Source organism: Uloborus diversus, chromosome 5 (assembly GCF_026930045.1).
Source record: "Uloborus diversus isolate 005 chromosome 5, Udiv.v.3.1, whole genome shotgun sequence".
Classification (NCBI taxonomy): Eukaryota; Metazoa; Arthropoda; class Arachnida; order Araneae; family Uloboridae; genus Uloborus; species Uloborus diversus.
Genome location: NC_072735.1, coordinates 110,933,567 through 110,950,676, shown reverse-complemented (window position 1 = coordinate 110,950,676; position 17,110 = coordinate 110,933,567). Strand labels below are relative to the sequence as shown.

Sequence of the window (17,110 nt, the reverse complement as noted above, 5' to 3'; positions counted from 1 at the left end):
AGTTGAATGCTAACCATAAATATTTTTATTAGTGCACAAAAAAAAAAAAAAAAAACGATTTCCTAAGAATAACTCTCGAACAAAAAAGATAGGCTCTACCGTGTACATAGGTCAAAGAAGCCAAAAGTCGTCGGATTAGAAAAAAAACTTACTAAGTACACTTTGATTGATTTCTGGAAATGTGGAAAAAATGAAAAAAAAAAAAAAAAAAAATATATATATATATATATATATATATATATATATATATATATATATATATATATATATATATATATATATATATATATATATATATATATATATATATATATATAAAGAGGGGGGTGATTTTTTGTTGCAATATTTTTTTTTTCTTGATTTTCAAGTTTTGTTTTATGCCTGCGTTATTGTAATTTTGGTCTAATAATCCAGCTTTAAGTAACCTCAAAATCGACTTAAAAACCTCAATCAGTTTTGAACGCATACGCATTCAAGAATTAAAACCCTTGTATCAACTTTACCCGGTCTTCACTAATATATTTGCTTAGGTATGCCTACCAAATCCTGGAAGGGATTGTGAATTTCCCTGAATAGTGTTTTAACTACAAATTTAGTTTCTGATGGAAGCATAAGCTCGAAAACTTTGTTTAAACAGGGGTGCCCATCCCCTCCTCCCCCCCTTTTCTCCCAACGCTTCTGCTCTTTTTTTATTTTTAACCCCTTATTTATTTATTTTCTCAATAATTTTTATTTATTTATTTATTTATTATTATTTTTATTGTTATTTTTATCATTTTATAAGAAAAGTTCTGTGCTACGCCAATGACATACACATACAAAAAATAAATAAATAAATAAAACAAAATAAAATGAAATGAAATAAAAAAACGAGCTGATGTGTGCATTACATGACTTCCTTTTACTCCAGTTTAATGTCATTTAACCATTATTGGCAGTTTCAATGTGATTCAATAATTTACTCTTTAAATATCACCAACAGTGGCCAAATTGAAACCAGATTTATTTTATTTTTTTTTTTAATTGCCAAATTTGTCGCCAAGTTGGCGACCAAAAGACTGGCGATATATCGCCAAGTGTCCGCAAATTATAACACCACTTGAGTTTACATCGAAAATAACAATTTCCCCCCAAAAAGGGGCAAAAAATCCCCTTTGGAGCATCCGAATGCAACCAAAAAGGTAGGTGCACAACTAGACCCCACTAGGAGTCTAAGTACCAAATTTCAACTTTCTAGGACATTCCGTTCTTGAGTTATGCGACATACATACACACATACGTACATACAGACGTCACGAGAAAACTCGTTGTAATTAACTCGGGGATCGTTAAAATGGATATTTCGGGTGTCTGTGCGTTCCGAGGCATGTATCCACGTGTGGTTGGGTTGAAAAATAAATTCAGCATTCATTCGGGGGTGGGCAAAATATAAATTAAGGCTGATTTTTGAGTGAAAATTTTTTCGCGAATACAACACTTCCTTTTTTGCAAAAGAAAGTAATAAATAAAAATAAATCAATACAGAAATGTAAAGAAATTAAAAAACTAAAAAATCCCCCCCCCCCTCCCAAAAAAAATGATGACGCAACTTGAGCCATAATATCCCCTATGGGAATCCCTGAGTTAAAACACTAGTGAAATAAAATTTATTAATGTATGCTCTCTAATATCATGTGATCAATTTAAAAAAGTGAAATCATAGCATTTTAAAGAGTTGTGTTTCGAAGTTATATTCAGTAAGAAGATAGATACATTAGCGTTTACTTCATTCAATATTTCTTTCCACTCAGTAGCATCAGCGGTTGGGCTATTTTTATTTTTTACTCATCTCTCAAAAGAATGAAATAAATTTGAGATATGTTATTTCAAGTTCCCAAAACCCCTCTCTTAGTGATTTCGTTACATTTCCTTTTAAAATAGGAACGCATTTCCTTTCGATGCAAATACTTTTGGGGAAAGATGTTTCGTTTTGGGATAATATTTTTCCACAGCGAGTATTTGGAATAATGTTCTGTCGCTATTTATTTCAGAGAAACCAGAATAAATCGACTCAACAGTGCTTACTTAGCAAAATGTCAATGTTTGTTGCTTTATTTATTTACCGTGAACGCAACTAGGAAATGATTCGTCGGTACGCAAACATCTTTCTTTCGAGACATGTAAGAACTTGCAGTATTATGTTTGCTTCCTTGAAATATGTATTCAACAGAATCTTCGAATTGAAATATGGTTCACTTAAATCTAATTCCCAAAGAAATAAGATGATGTTTCACAGCACAAATCATGAATGAAAAACATTATGTAATTTTAAATTAATGATATTTTACATTTCATTCATTACTCCGAAAACATCAAACTCAAAGTTTTAGAAAACAGAAATTTTTTACCTAGTTTAATGAAAGAAAATTAAGCATTCAAAAGAAAAGTTAATTTCTTAATTCAATGTATACTGATTAAACTTTTGCTTATTCTCTGATCTGTTTTATTATTTGATTAATTTGATCTCTCAACGAATGACTGATACAAATGATAAGAGCATTCAGTGACGCTCGCAGCACTATCCAAAAATTATAGGTTTTCTTAGAAGTAAGGTTTTTTCCTAGGAATCATCTCCAAAAAAAAATACGTTTTAATCATAAAGCTTTATGAGTTTTAAGCAGAAGTATTTCTTTTCCCTTGCGGTTTAAAATTAAAACTTGAGGGGGAAAACAATCGACTTCCTTCAATAATGACTCAGGAATTTTTACGTAAGGTGACAGCTCCCTGTTTTCCTTACGGTGCACTTTTTTGCCCTTTTTAGTACGCTGTGTTGCCTTTTTTGAAGAGCTTTGTCATAGACGGCTGATCTGATGCAGCAAAAAAAAGGGGGGGGGGGGTCGAAAATGTGTGGAGAGTTAGAGGAAGGAATTACAAAATCTGATTTTCCCCCTTTTTTCTTTCTTTTTTTAAATAAAATTTAGCTATGTAATAATTGGATTTTAGTATTATTGATTAAATGGCTTCTAACAATGGAACCTCTTATCAACATTCGGGACAGATGGTCCCGGTGGAATGACGCCATTCTCGTGAAAGAACATGAGTCCATTTAGTTGAAATTTTTATTTTTTTATTTTCGTAAAATACATTAGAATTTACGAAGTCATATTGACCCGAAAAGTGCTTCCAATCATGTTTAAACTGTGGTTGAATTAAATTTGCGTTTTCCAACAAGACAGCGTGCAATGTCATTTCAAAGCAAAACGAAAATTTCTGCTCGAAAGACAAATTTACTCTACTGGCTTGGTCTAAGAATTTTCCAGACTTGAATCAGAAAGAATTGTGGGATGTCGTCCAAAAAAAAAAAAGGCTTAACTAGTTTGACTGCACGACGATGAACAAGCTAATTTCGACCATTATTGATATATGATTCAGAGTTTTTGAAATGAAAACTTCATGTGCAGTTTAGTACATTCCATGTCTAACCGTGTCTGTGGAGGTCAAATAAATTATTAGTTTTAAATATATTCATAGAAAATTTGAAAACTAAATTTAATCCGAAGAAATGCATTTCTCAATTAATTGCCACAATAGTACAGCAAGAATTTCAACTTTACAGGTGAAAAAAAACTAAGGAACTACAAGTTTTGCTTTCTAAATGTTCGATTTGTGAACCTTTTATTGTAATGTGGCAGATATCAAGTATCAAGTCTAATTCTTGTTTCTCTAGCTATAACAAATTATGATCAATGGTAGCAAATGCGGTTGGGACGTTCTGGCGTTAATCACATGACACATGGGGCACTAACAGCGTTCGAAAATATCATGATATTTTCCAAAATATCGAAAATATCCGATATTTTGATACATATATATCCGATATTTTCAATCAACCCAAACTCAAATCTTCAAAATAGTAAATGCATCTTCAAAACACTCTTTATTTTCTTATATTGTTATTACAAAATGAAGACTTAAAATTAAGGTTTCTTTTATTATTTATATCTAGCATTTCATTTGACATTTTAATCAGTTTTAATGGAATTAAATTAGCATTAGCTTTTTTGCTCATTTTCCTTCTGTTAGCTAGTTTTACACAGTTATAATATGAATGAGGAATAAAAAATGTGTATTAATTGGTGCACAACCATAGGACATTTTCTTTTTTTTTCTGACCAACGTTTAATATTAAATTAAGCACTTTTAATCGGAATTAAAATTGTTACATTACTAATAATTTTATGAATATATAATAAAAAAGGAATACTCTATTACTTTGTTATGTTAATGATGTATTAATACATCTTAAAAATATAGTACATAACTTTTTGGTTATTTTCAAAAATAAATGTAAAATATTACTATGATTAATATAATTTTTATATTGAAAATACTGTGGTTGAAAAATTAATATCGGATATATATCGTGATATATATCGACTAATATATATCGGCGAACCCTGGGCACTAACACCCGATCTTTGATATGACCCAGGGCCGCGCCAAGCCTGATCGGCGCCATCGTGCAAATGTCTTTTGAGCGCCTTTATGCTCTGGCGTTCAAGGAAAATATAGTTAACATCTGATGGGAGGTTTTGTAGACAAATATAAAACGAAAAAAAAAATACGTTTGGCATTTAATTTATACAAGAAAAAAAAATGTGTGAATATTTAATTTCGCAATATGGTGTAGGTTTTTACTTCATAACTCGAAATTATTTTGAGTTCAGCAGCTCCTCTGATATGCTAATGCATTTTGGAAGAAGAAACTATTAATATCTATGTTAAAGCCACTTTGAATATCTACCTAATCTCTAAGTGATGAATAATTAATAAAACTTTTATGCCTGTCAAAACATGACAACAGGAGCAGTGCCACAACTAAAAAATAGGTTTAGGAGGCAAAAACTTAAAAAAAAAATCTCTTTTAATAAGAGGGGTCCGGGGATTTTCCCCAGAAAATTGTTGAAATTTGTAGTTTGAAAAACGCAATTTTAGACGGTCTTTGGTGGTGTTATGGGGAAAAAGGGTACAAGGCGATCTTCGGAAATTTATAGAAGTTGAAGCCTTAAAATAAGACTGTATAGTTCATATCTATAGACGTTAGAATAAGGAATGGAACTCTGAGATTCTACCCGATCGTTTTTTTCTTTGAAAAATAGATAGAAATCAATTCCCATTTTTTCCAAACCAATTTCTCGAAATTGAACAAAAACGCAATCAAATCCAACTTTGAAGATTTTTACAAAAAGGGAATTCTGGAGCTCCCCCCTGAAATTTTTTTCTAAATTAAAATTCTGAAAACCTATGCAGTATTCTATGATATTAGGAGAAGTGGTTCAGAGGCTATTTTAGCTTAGGTTTTTCAAAAGACTTATGAAAAATTTAAGTTTTGATGATATTTAAGTAAGGAGGTTCGGAGGCCTTAGCCCGAATATTTTCTAAGAATGAAGTCTTAAAAACGTGATTGTAAGATCATATTCAGTAACATTAGGGCCGGCAATCTTTCAAAATTGAAGCTCTAAAAACGCAATTTAAGTGATTTTCGAACGGAGTTTCAAGCGATGATGTTTAGAATTCGGGAGCTTTCTCTAAATTTTGTGAAATTGAAGATCTGGAAACGAAATTTCAGATGATCTGTAATGCTTTTAGCGGAGGGGAGGGGAGCGATTCGGCAGAGTAGCATTTTGAAAACTTTCTTATTTTCAGGCGAACTAGAAAAAAATAAAGAAATAGGACGGAGGGGGAGTAGCTGACCAATTTGTGGATATTAAAGTTTTACCCCAACATTATTATTTTTTCCTTATTAAAATCACTTTGTTGGACTCCCCCCCCCCCCTTCAGAAGTAACTATTTTTGAAAAACATTCAACTAGGCATTCTGCAGGGGAGGGGGCACAGGGCGGTGCGAACCAAAGGCTGTCCTCTAGACCCCACCCCTCTATGGTTGCGCCACGGAACAAGAAATGACTGATTATGTCTCTGAATTAAAGGATAATATTGCAGAGGATATTTCGCTTTAAAATCTGAAACTTGCCGTTAAAACGAATACTTCCAACTTAGGAAATCGTTAAAAAGGCATTGAATTTAATGTCTAAAACAAACACACTGTCCAAAACTCTTTCTTAAATTTAATACACAAATAGTTGAAGAAAAAGAGGATGGAGGAATTGAGTAATTATGGTCAATTCGTTACTTTTCGGAACTAAAAGTTAATCTAATTATTGTCTACAAAAAATGCATATTACGCACAAGTAAATAATATGCTAATGTGCTTACCGTATGTTTTAATGTATGATAACATGATGCAGTAGAATTACCAGGGACAGTAGTTAAAATCACAAAAGAACATATTGCACAAATTATAACATATTCACCGCAAGAACAAAAATGGGGAATAGCAAATTTCTTGCGCTGCTTCGTATGCTCAACCTTGTTAAATTATAGACATACCGAAATAACATTCATGGCTCCACATATGAAGAAAAATGCCGATGTATGCATTAATAAGCATCACGTGTTTTCAGCGTAAAAGATTGCGTTTTTGAATAGCATATTCAGACAAAACAAGGCATTTTTTCCCCTTATAGATAGGCAGCAAGGAGGAATGTTTGTTTTAATGGACAGTATAATTTCACAGGTACTTTAATAGAAAAATGAAAAGTTCGATTTTATTTTTTTGGTAGGAGATTTTTTCTCTCATTTGGAGCATTTTTGATTCGTAGAGCTCGGCACCTTTTTGACTCTGGCGCCGTCGTGCGCGGCACGACCTTGCACATAGGGACGGCGCGGCCCTGATGACCCCATAAAAAAATAATCGGTCAGATTATGAGGGGTGTCCCATCTTATTGAAAGCTGAGAGACCATTGATTATGATTCGATTCATCAAGTTTAACAAGAATTGGACTTTAGACTTGAAGTAGGCCGCATTACGACAGACACACATATCGAACATTTTGGTAGCAGAACTTAAAGCCAACGTTGCTGCTGTTTTGGTAATAGATTTGTTTTAATATGCCTTCCAAGCAGCAGAAAGAATTATGACACACCCTGTATATAACTCAAAGAATGCGTTTTTCTATAGTCATAGTAAAAAAATCTTCATTTAGTATTTCTACTTCCTTTATAAACATTATGTAGTTAAAGGAATCATATTTTTTCTTTACTTAATGTAATTACTGAGACAGTGCAAGTTTAATTCTGCCGTGGAACAAGTAAACGTCAAGTTTTTGAGATATTTGAAGAAACGCATTTTGGATTCAAAACTGCTGACAATAGGGAAATATTGAAATTAGAAGTTTTTTTTGCACTTTCTTGTTCAGACAAAAACCCAATAAGTAAGTTTTTACAGTAAAAATAACGTACAAGAGGTGAAAAAAGTGCAAAGAAATGAGAAGTGAAATTTTTGCAGTTGTTAGTGCCTTTTACCTGCGCACGGCAGAATGGAGTCGGTTCTAAAATTTTAAAAGTATTTTTTCTGAAAGAGCATGCTTAAAAACATAAGATCTGACCATTTTTTGATAAATTTGTTTACGTTTAATATTTTTAAAAGATTACTTAAATCGGAGCGCTTTCATTGTTTACATTTCTTGCCAATGACATCACAAATGATGAAATGACATTCTGTGTTGCCATTCAAAAAGAGCAAAATATTTAATTCGCATCTTTACTCACGTGTATTGGCAACGATATGGTTGATAGCAAGCGTAGAACGCAATTTTAATTCGCTTCTTGATTATCATAACGTAGAAACGTGGTTCCAAATGCGCCAAAGAACATTATTTGTGAAGTCATCAAGACCACGCCTTGTTTGCAAAATCGGACATTTTAAAAAATTAATTAAAAAATAACTGTTGGGAAAATAAAAGAATTTTCTGGGTCCATGTTTTTTTTTTTTTTTTTTGCTTATTCTATCAATTTCAGTGACTAAAAGTACTACTTTTGACTGAAGGAAACAACCCCATTGCATTATGCAATAGTAGAGCCATGTTTTTCATATACTTTATGCAACTAAGCAACAATCTGATATATTTGAAGTCTTTATAGGGTGTTTTATGCAACGACTAATACGTCTGTTACCATTGAATTGCCCTTAAAAATTTTGGCAGCATCTAATCTTAATATTTTTTTTCCTTCCAGAAATGCTTCAAACACTAATCGAAGGAATCGTCCAATCAGAAGAATACACTCCTTCTGGTAGACTTTTATGGGTGGGTAACGGAACTCTTCGTCAGCCGGACTTTTATGTGACAGTCAGAAACGAAGGCGATAAAAAATCCACACTCTTGACAACGTTACATAATTTCGTGCTCAGTGATCAGTTCCATTGGAAGATACCGTTGATGAACCATCCGGATATTCTCAACGATAGCACCAAAGCTAATTGGACTAATCCTTACTACTTCTGTGAATCGAAGAAATGGCTCATATCTTACACTAAAATGGTGGTTGGCACGTCCAAAGAAAGCCCAGCTGGAGATAGGTAAGTTTATCTATCTTTAAAAAAAATTGTTCCAGTTAATCCTGTTAGTTTGGGATAAGATTTTCAATCGTTGGATGGATTATCGATCAATGGATAATAGTAATTATAAAGTTAATTATTAATAATGTTTTGAAAAGCTGAACTGTAGCAAATACAGAATTGTTGACTTTCGACTATGGAATCTTTCCAAACTTCGCAAAAAATCCTGGTTTTTGAATCTTTTTTCGAGTAAAGTTTAAAAGCTTTTTTTTTAACTTTTTTTCACCACATACTTGTCGAATTTAAATTTTAAGCAAGTACAGTCCAAACCTGTTAACCAATGCGAAATAAATGCCGTTCCCCGACAGATAAAGGTAAAAATTACTGCTAGATGAAAATGATTTAGACTAAATCCCACATAAGACGGAAAAAAAAATAATATCGACGAAAAAAATAAAGAAAGAAAGAAAAAAGAAGGGAAAGAACTGATCCTTTTGCCTGAAATGTACTTACTAACTTTCGAATATTGAAAGATCTGCACTTCAAAGCAAGCATTGGGCTGTCAGTTTCTGCGGATCAAACACGAAGCTGAAAATGTATTCTTCCATTCTGAACTAGTATGTTGTGGCCATTACGAAACTTTCTTCTATATTTTTCTTTTTTTTTCTGATCCCTCCCCATGCTTGACGAGGAAGCAATATTCCCAACAAAAACAAAATTACACATGCAAAAACTTGACGACCATCCTAATGTCTGAATTATTGCAAAAGCAAAGCAAAGAGCGAAAATTGAAACTTATTTTAAAAGCCTTGCTTGAATTAATTACAAATATTTTATTTGTTAACAAACATGAGATGGCAACAGTTAAAAATTTTAAATCATTGAGATAATATTTCCGATCCTTTCCACTCAATTAAAATCACGAGAAATACGCAGACGACAATCTATTACGATTTATCTTTCTTATTGTTGCATTAATAAAGCTATTTTTATTCCAAAAAAAAAAAAAAATCAACACCTCTTGGAGCGATTGGCGTCAAAATTGAACCAAAGCCTGTTTACATATGGATTCACATATATTCCAAATTTCAACCAGAACGTAGCATTACTTCTTGAGATAGGACACTCACAATGGAAAAAAAGAACGGGCGATTGCGCTACCCCCCTTTTTAGCTGTTGACACCAAAATAAAATCAGCTCTTATACCCACTAAGGACTACTTGCCGATAAATTTTTCTTTCATTCCGTTCATTATTTCTTGAGATACAGCAGTCACAATTGACGACAAAAAACGTTCTATAGCTCAACCCCCGTTTGAGTTATTGACACCAAAATTGAATCAGCACCTGTTCCTGTTAATGGCAACATATGGACCAAATTTTGTTTGATTCCGCCGGTTACTTCCTGAGGAATGGCAAGCACGCATAAGTCAAAAAACGTCCCATTGCTCCACCACCCTTGGAGGAATTCGCGCCGAAAACCAATGGACACAAATTCACATAGGGGCACATATGTGTACCAAATTTCGTTCGATTTCATGCGGTAGTTTTTGCTGTAGAGCGGCCACAAAAAACTGGTCACACACAGACGTGACACACACACATACACATACACACACACATACACACAGACAGACAGACATTTTCCAAAAATAGTCGAAATGGACTCAGCACACCTCAAAACGTTCGAATCCTTCAAAATTCGAATTCGAAAATTTGCACGAATCCAATACTTTCTTCTATATATTAGATATAGAAGAAAGTAAAAATTGAGTTTCATACTAATTTGTTGTTATACTTAATATAGATTTCGTACTTTAAATACTTGTGCGTGAAATTCTGTATAAATTCACTTTGGTTTATGGGCAATGCCACGGTGCCCATAAACCAAAGTGAATTTATACAGAATACTGACTGTGCGGTCAGTCAGTAACCCGTAAAGAAACCATGATATGACCACCGTTGATATACACGCTTATGGCTTTCAAAAACAATTTTAAATGTCTTCAATGTGTAAAGTAACAGTCTTAATCCAAAAAAAAAAACCTTATTGCTGTAGTCAGAGAGGAAAATTATGTGTTTAACGTATTCCCTACTTCGACGCCTTATTTTCTGCCTTTAGCAAAACTCTTACTGCATTTTACAAGGATTAATTAGCTCCCCACACATTTTTTTGCATTCTGCAAAGTGGATTCAAGAAATGCAAAGCATCTTCACCCGGACTTAGATCTAAAGGATCAGAGACTTCGTGAAACATTCAAATTATATTGGACTGCCAGAACTCTTATGAATCTTGCCCTCCTCCTTTTTTGTTTTGATTGTTCGTATATCATATTTATCTTGTTTCTTGCTCCTTTTGTTAATTATGAGGCTGCCAGATGTTTAGGGATTGAATTACGCTTAGGCATATGCTACAAGGATTAGTTAGCTGTTTTCAGTTATGAAAATTATCTTTATTATTTAACAATAGATTTCCAATCAGACTGAATTAAAAATAATTTGAGGCGTAATAATTTGCTTGCTTTTCTGTTTTTCCATTAATTGTCTGTGTTAAAAATTATTTTTAATTGTTGAATGAATGACTTTCAATCAGAGCTTGATTTTGATAGGCAGGGCGCAATATTGAATTTAAGTTTTGGTTTCAGCTAGTTTAATTTAAATTGTTTTTGCTCTAGTTTACCATATGGGTGAAACGCAAGGAAAAAAGAAAATTAAAGAAAATGGAATGTCAAGAAAAAGCAAAGCATAACAGTAAATTTAATTGACCATAAAAATCATAACTATAAAAACAAGAAATCTCTCCAGAATGAAACAAGCCTACCTTTTCGTACACCAACATGAATTTATATCATTTAGTAACATCTTTCTTTCTCATTGATCTAAGGATGCAGTTTATTTTATTTCAATGTACCATTTTCACTTTTAAGAGAACTACCTCTGAACAAAATAAATATCTTTTGTGTAACAAGAACATTAGTTAGTACGGAAATGATATAAAGTACATTTTCGAAAACTTTTAGGTGTTATATTCTTCTCTAACTATATAATATTTTTCTGGAGAAATTTTAAAACATAGCAGATTTTTTTCAATGGACGACCACGTTATCCGCCTCGAAAATATCAGCATTCTAAAGAAAATTTTAATTGCCAAACCATATTTTGCTAGGAGATATGAAAAGTCAAAGCTGAGCTGAGTGAAGGCTGCGGGACAGGATTGTACGGTCAATCCATCTAATGATTGGAAGAACTTAGTTGTGAATAGGGGAACCAGGAGACGATTGGTGCAGAAGGTCTCGGCCCATCCTGAGCTGTTTCGCCACGAATGATGATGATGAGACCTTTTGAAGATGAAAAAGTGCATAAAGCAAAACTCACAACAAAAAGCCTCGAAAATAGGCCATCGCTGAGTGAATGCTGTGGAAGAGGACTGCATTGTCCTTCGGTCAAATAATTGGAAGAGCTTAGATGTGAATAAGGAAGCCTGGCGACAATTGGTGCAGAAGGACTTGGCCCACCCTGAGCTGAGCTGTTTCAACACGTATGATAAAGATGAGAACTTTCGAAGATGAAAAAGCGCAAACGCAGAAAAACACACACGCACACACACAATGTAAAACTAAACAAAAATTATTCCCCATAAAAATTTTCAAAGCTGATTAGAATAAATAAATTGTTTATTAAAAATAATCGTATGTAGCAGTATTGCTGCACACTATGCTGAGATAGTAATGTTTTATTTCAAAAAAAAAAAAAAAAAGAAAAGGTTTTACTTTTTAATTATTAGCAAACAAAAAGAAAAGTTGCATATTTGAAATTGAGAGGGGAAAAAAAGATGTGCACCTTAAAACCACTTAACTTACTTTTTCTAAGCCATTCCGATGATTCGCCCGTGATTAAGTATTTTTTAGTTTATGGTGTTTTTTCAGTTGATGACTATACTTTTGCAGTTAAACATTGATCAGAAAACTACTGTGAACCAGTTTCTGTTCGATACGCATAGTTAAACGGAAACCCTATAATTTAAAACAAACATAAATTAATTAATACAATGCTTGGAGCACTTTGGACTGCATATTTCAGTTTATTTAATTGGTTTAAACACAAAACTGCTCTTCACAAATGAGGCAGTGAGAAGCAAAGGGATGTAAGTGGACATTTTCAAGTTTTGAGCAAAACGCGTTTAAAGATAACTACCTAGGTAGGCTTTCATTGAATTTTTTTTCTAAATCATGCTGTAGAGCAGAACCTACCAGGGCTACTAGTACCATCTCTTGCCCCAAGACAGAGGAGAGGTTCACCTACCATTTGTAGAGGAAGTGGTGCAAATGTGGAAGCGTGTTGGTAATGTGAAAACATAACCTGTACGGCTTGTGAGGCGTTGCACTTTTGCGGTGAAAGCATCAACTTGTAACTATGTTTGTTTAGTAAGCCAGTAGGAGCGTTGGTAGTCAACTCGTGGTTTATTATCAATGAAGTTGTTGTTTTAAGTTTTTCTTGATTTTTCAAACTTTTGAGGTAAGTCTTTTGAAGTTGGTTTAATTACACAGACCGTTAAGCTATTTCTTAGTACTTAGGCAGTTATTGGTTAAACAAAAAATACTCTACAATCTGGTACAATTAAGTGGATTCCTAGCTTGAAAATACAGCGTAGTTTTATCTTCATAGGTCAATATGGCTATGCTGGCAATGTGGAAGCCATTTGCTTTTTTTTTTTGCTGAGAGGCTTTTTCGAATGATGTTCAAGGGGAACTTTGGATCAGATGTTTAGTTTGTGAGTCTTGGTGCCATACTTTGTGCGCTGAATGTCTAAATGATCATTACATTTATGACTTTTGCAAGTGAACATTTTATTATTTATTTATTTATTTTTGATATTTATTTATTATTTTATTCTATTTTTTTATTGAAAAAGTTTAATTCTTAAGCCTTTGTATTACTTTTGCTATGTATAATAAATACACATTTAAGTATGATTTTTTTAGTTAGTGTTTTTATCCAGAAAACAAATGTTTCCACATTACCAGCACATTTTGAAAACCGGGTTAAAGATTCCATTTATTATTAACTATTATTAATACAATGTAAACGTAATGTCTTGCATAAAACCAAAAGCGGTTATTGTTATAATCTTTTTTTGAAGTGTTTTCCAGAATTTAGACAAATTTCATTGATAAAAAAACTAGATACACCAAAAATTAAAACAGGGTTTCCACATTTGCACCACTTCCTCTACTGATTATCTCCAAATTTTTAATTTTGCCACTTACATCCCTTCGCTTCTCACTGCCTGAAATGTGCTTATTTTTGAACACAATCTGACCAAAAAAAAAAAAACATTTAGTGGTTAATAACTATTTGTATCGAAAATAAATTCTTTTGTAGTTCTTACTTTTACCTGAAGTACAAACAACTTAATTGAATCAGACCATGCGTTTAATCAATTAATTATTTTTGTTAATGTCAAGTTTACGAAAATGTGCTATAGCCATGTGTATGGTGTATTGGTTAATTTTAGTTATAGAGGTATTAGTTGGTTACTGCACGCTTCTCCCATGAGAGAAAAAGAGATAAGAGCCCCTCATTAGATTGAAAGGAACACGCAACTTTAAAGAAGAAAGAAAAATCATAAAGCGTTTTTCCACTATCTAAAAGTAGGGCTTATTCGTCAAAATCTAATCAAATTATGGCCAAAAGTGAAGAGTCCTCAATTGGTTCCTTTCTTGCTAATAATTACAAAAAAAACTTTTATCATTCACTAAAAATCAGCTTCGTGGAAAGTAAGAGTGTTAAAAATGCTATTCAAAAATTATGCAAACACTTATTGGAAAGTATTCTAGAATTAAAGAAAATAAGTAAAGTATTTTTTCCTTATAAATTTGGTTTATCTACCAGTAATTCGAAATACACTAGTTAAATCAAATTCAAAACATCAAAATATTAATTTCTTTATTAAATCGGTAATTTCATGAAAACTATTGTTTAATTATGAATTTTTAAACTATTCCGGTTATGACACCGCTCCGGCTGTGACGACACTTTCTCAACAGTCCCAAATGGGACGTGATAACGAGGTTCGACTGTATGAAACACTATGTTTCTAACTGAAACCTTATTGCTTTTAGTAAGCACGTTTCTTCAAAAAGATTTATCTATAACAGTTTCTCGTAAGTACGTATTTTCCTTCCTCAAAAGGTTTTCTTTTCAACCGTCAAACATTGCATGCTATGTGAAAACTTTAAAAGCAATCAAGAATTATGAAATCAAATGATACGTTTTCGATCATTTCGTAATATTTCTCCAAGAGAAAATGTTTCGAAATTCTTAAGAATTCTATGCAACACTTCGAAATCAATCAAAGAATACTTGAAGTGAAAATTTTTCTCAAATAAGTTTCAGAATTCTGTTTATTAAGAAGTTATTTGACTCCTTCTTGGTTTCGAAGAATTTTTTTTATGTTAGATAAAGTCGACAACAAAATCCCTTATTCTTGGCTCTTAGTTTGCTGATGATAGAAAGAAATACTTTAGTGGTGTATTTATGGCGACTTAGCATTGCCAATAATTTATGTTTTTGATTTCTATGCTGAAAAACAGATGAATTTATTAAATTATTTCTAAGCATTGTGTACTTTGAAATACAATTCATATTAGTAGATTAGAGTAACAACATCATGGTTGAAGTATAGATGGTGAATCTGAAAAAGTGGTCCAAACTTTGATTATAGGGAAGACCGGTTATAGTTGATACACTTTTTACATTTTGATTTTTCTAATTTTTAATACTACTGTTACGTATCAAAATAAAATTTCATGTAATATATTTACTATTTTCCTATCAAAACGTGATTTCAAAACCTTTACTGACATAACATTTTTCGTATTGAAACAAATATTTAAAATGTATCTACTAGACCTAACGTGGGTCAAGTCGTCTATCAAAGATGTGGAAGTTGCACATATCAGGACGAGGTCATTAACTATCACTAATACAATGTAAACGTAATGTTTTGCATAAAACCAAAAGCTGTTATTGTTAAATTCTTTTTTTTAAAAAGTATTTTCCAGAATTTAGACAAATTTCATTGATAAAAAGACTAGATACACCAAAAATTAAAACAGGGTTTCCACATTTGCACCACTTCCTCTACTGATTATCTCCAAATTTTTAATTTTGCCCCTTACATCCCTTCGCTTCTCACTGCCTCAAATGTGCTTGTTTTTGAACACAATCTGACCAAAAAGAAAACATTTAAGTGGTTAATAACTATTTAAAGCCGTCCAGAAGGCAGTGTGATTGTTTTCCTACCAGTTGGTAGGCAAGTCAATCCTCAATCCTTCCTTTTCGCGGATTATACAGAAAAATTGATGCACAACCTGCGTCATTAAAAGCTTACGCATTGATTTGTTTCCTAGTAATGATACCAGGGACAGCCCCCTAGTGTTGTCAATGAACTCTTGTGATTAAAACTTCGTATAAGCACAAGATTACTTGCAATATACGGAAAGCCCGGTAATCCCATCCAGGCAACAGTTTTGTCCTTGTTATGGACTTCTTTGTCTGGAATTGGGAATAACTTAGCTAGAGGCAGATGTCATCTCATTGAAGCTGAGAGTGCCAACAAACTGGTAGTTAACGTTAATTTATGTCACTAGCAGATATCGATCAGTGCGATTTAACTCGTAAATAACGGCTAAGCTTGGGTATTAAGCACTAAGTTACCGCCCTTAAGTCTGGGGTAAGGCAGAGCGATATCGCACATAGTTTGTGGATATATTGCTTGTAATTCTGACTTAGCCCTGGCTTAGGGTGGTAATTTACTACTAAAAGCACAAGATTATTCTATAGATTTCTGTTATGTTCATAAATTCTTTTAACCATTATAACGTTTTTTCGTTCTATAAGCCCTGGTAATAATCGTTAATGTGGTTAAACTCTGGTCGGTTGCTGATGTTGATCCCGTGTTTTCTACCGGGACAATCAACAAATCAACTACAGGGTGTCCTGAAATAGACTGACTGTTTTCAAAAATTTATAACAGGAAAACGGTTAATGATAAAGAAATAATTCTTGCCGAGAATTCATGTGGTGGGCCGTAAGTTTTGTTCCAAATTTTAGTTCAAGAATTTTCCAATAGATGGCGTTGCAGATTGTAAGACCGTAAAGCAACGAAAGATAAAAAATTACTTCATAGTTTATCGAAAAATGTTTTTAATAAACAAAACTACACATTAATATTTTCAAAATGTCTACCGCCGGCTGCAACCACATGTCGCAATCCGAGGAAAAATCGGTGAATTTCAATCCTTCTTTTTTGACTTAAAGGTGTACTATCTGCACCGCCGTCTATTAAAAAATTTTGAAATAAAATTTGGAACTCTGCGTTAAAAAATTTGCGGCCCACCACATGAATTTTCTGCAAGATTTTTTTTTTCATTAACCGTTTTCCTGTTATAAATTTCTTAAATCAGTCAGTCCATTTCAGGACACCCTGTATATAGAATGAAGTAAACTACGTAGCACAATGTGGGTTCTGTATAAAAAAAATTGCAGTGTACGAAAAATTTCGAGCCGTTTTGGCGTGAAATTTTCAAAAAAAAAGGAGCCATTAGTTACACTGGTGCAATCAGAATAGTGTCCATGAGAGAGGAGGTTGTTAACAGTGTTTAGATGCAGTA

At 32.9% G+C, this 17,110-nt stretch overlaps 1 protein-coding gene across 1 annotated transcript in view; it reads left to right on the top strand.

The window, feature by feature from the left end:
- LOC129223080 (uncharacterized) overlaps positions 1 to 8,461 on the top strand; it is a 112,937-nt gene extending 104,476 nt beyond the window's left edge. The window contains exon 2 of the mRNA XM_054857646.1: positions 8,115 to 8,461. Within this exon, the coding sequence (XP_054713621.1) occupies positions 8,115 to 8,461 (347 nt within the window). The remainder of the gene's footprint in view (positions 1 to 8,114) is intronic.
- The last annotated feature ends 8,649 nt before the right edge of the window (positions 8,462 to 17,110 follow it).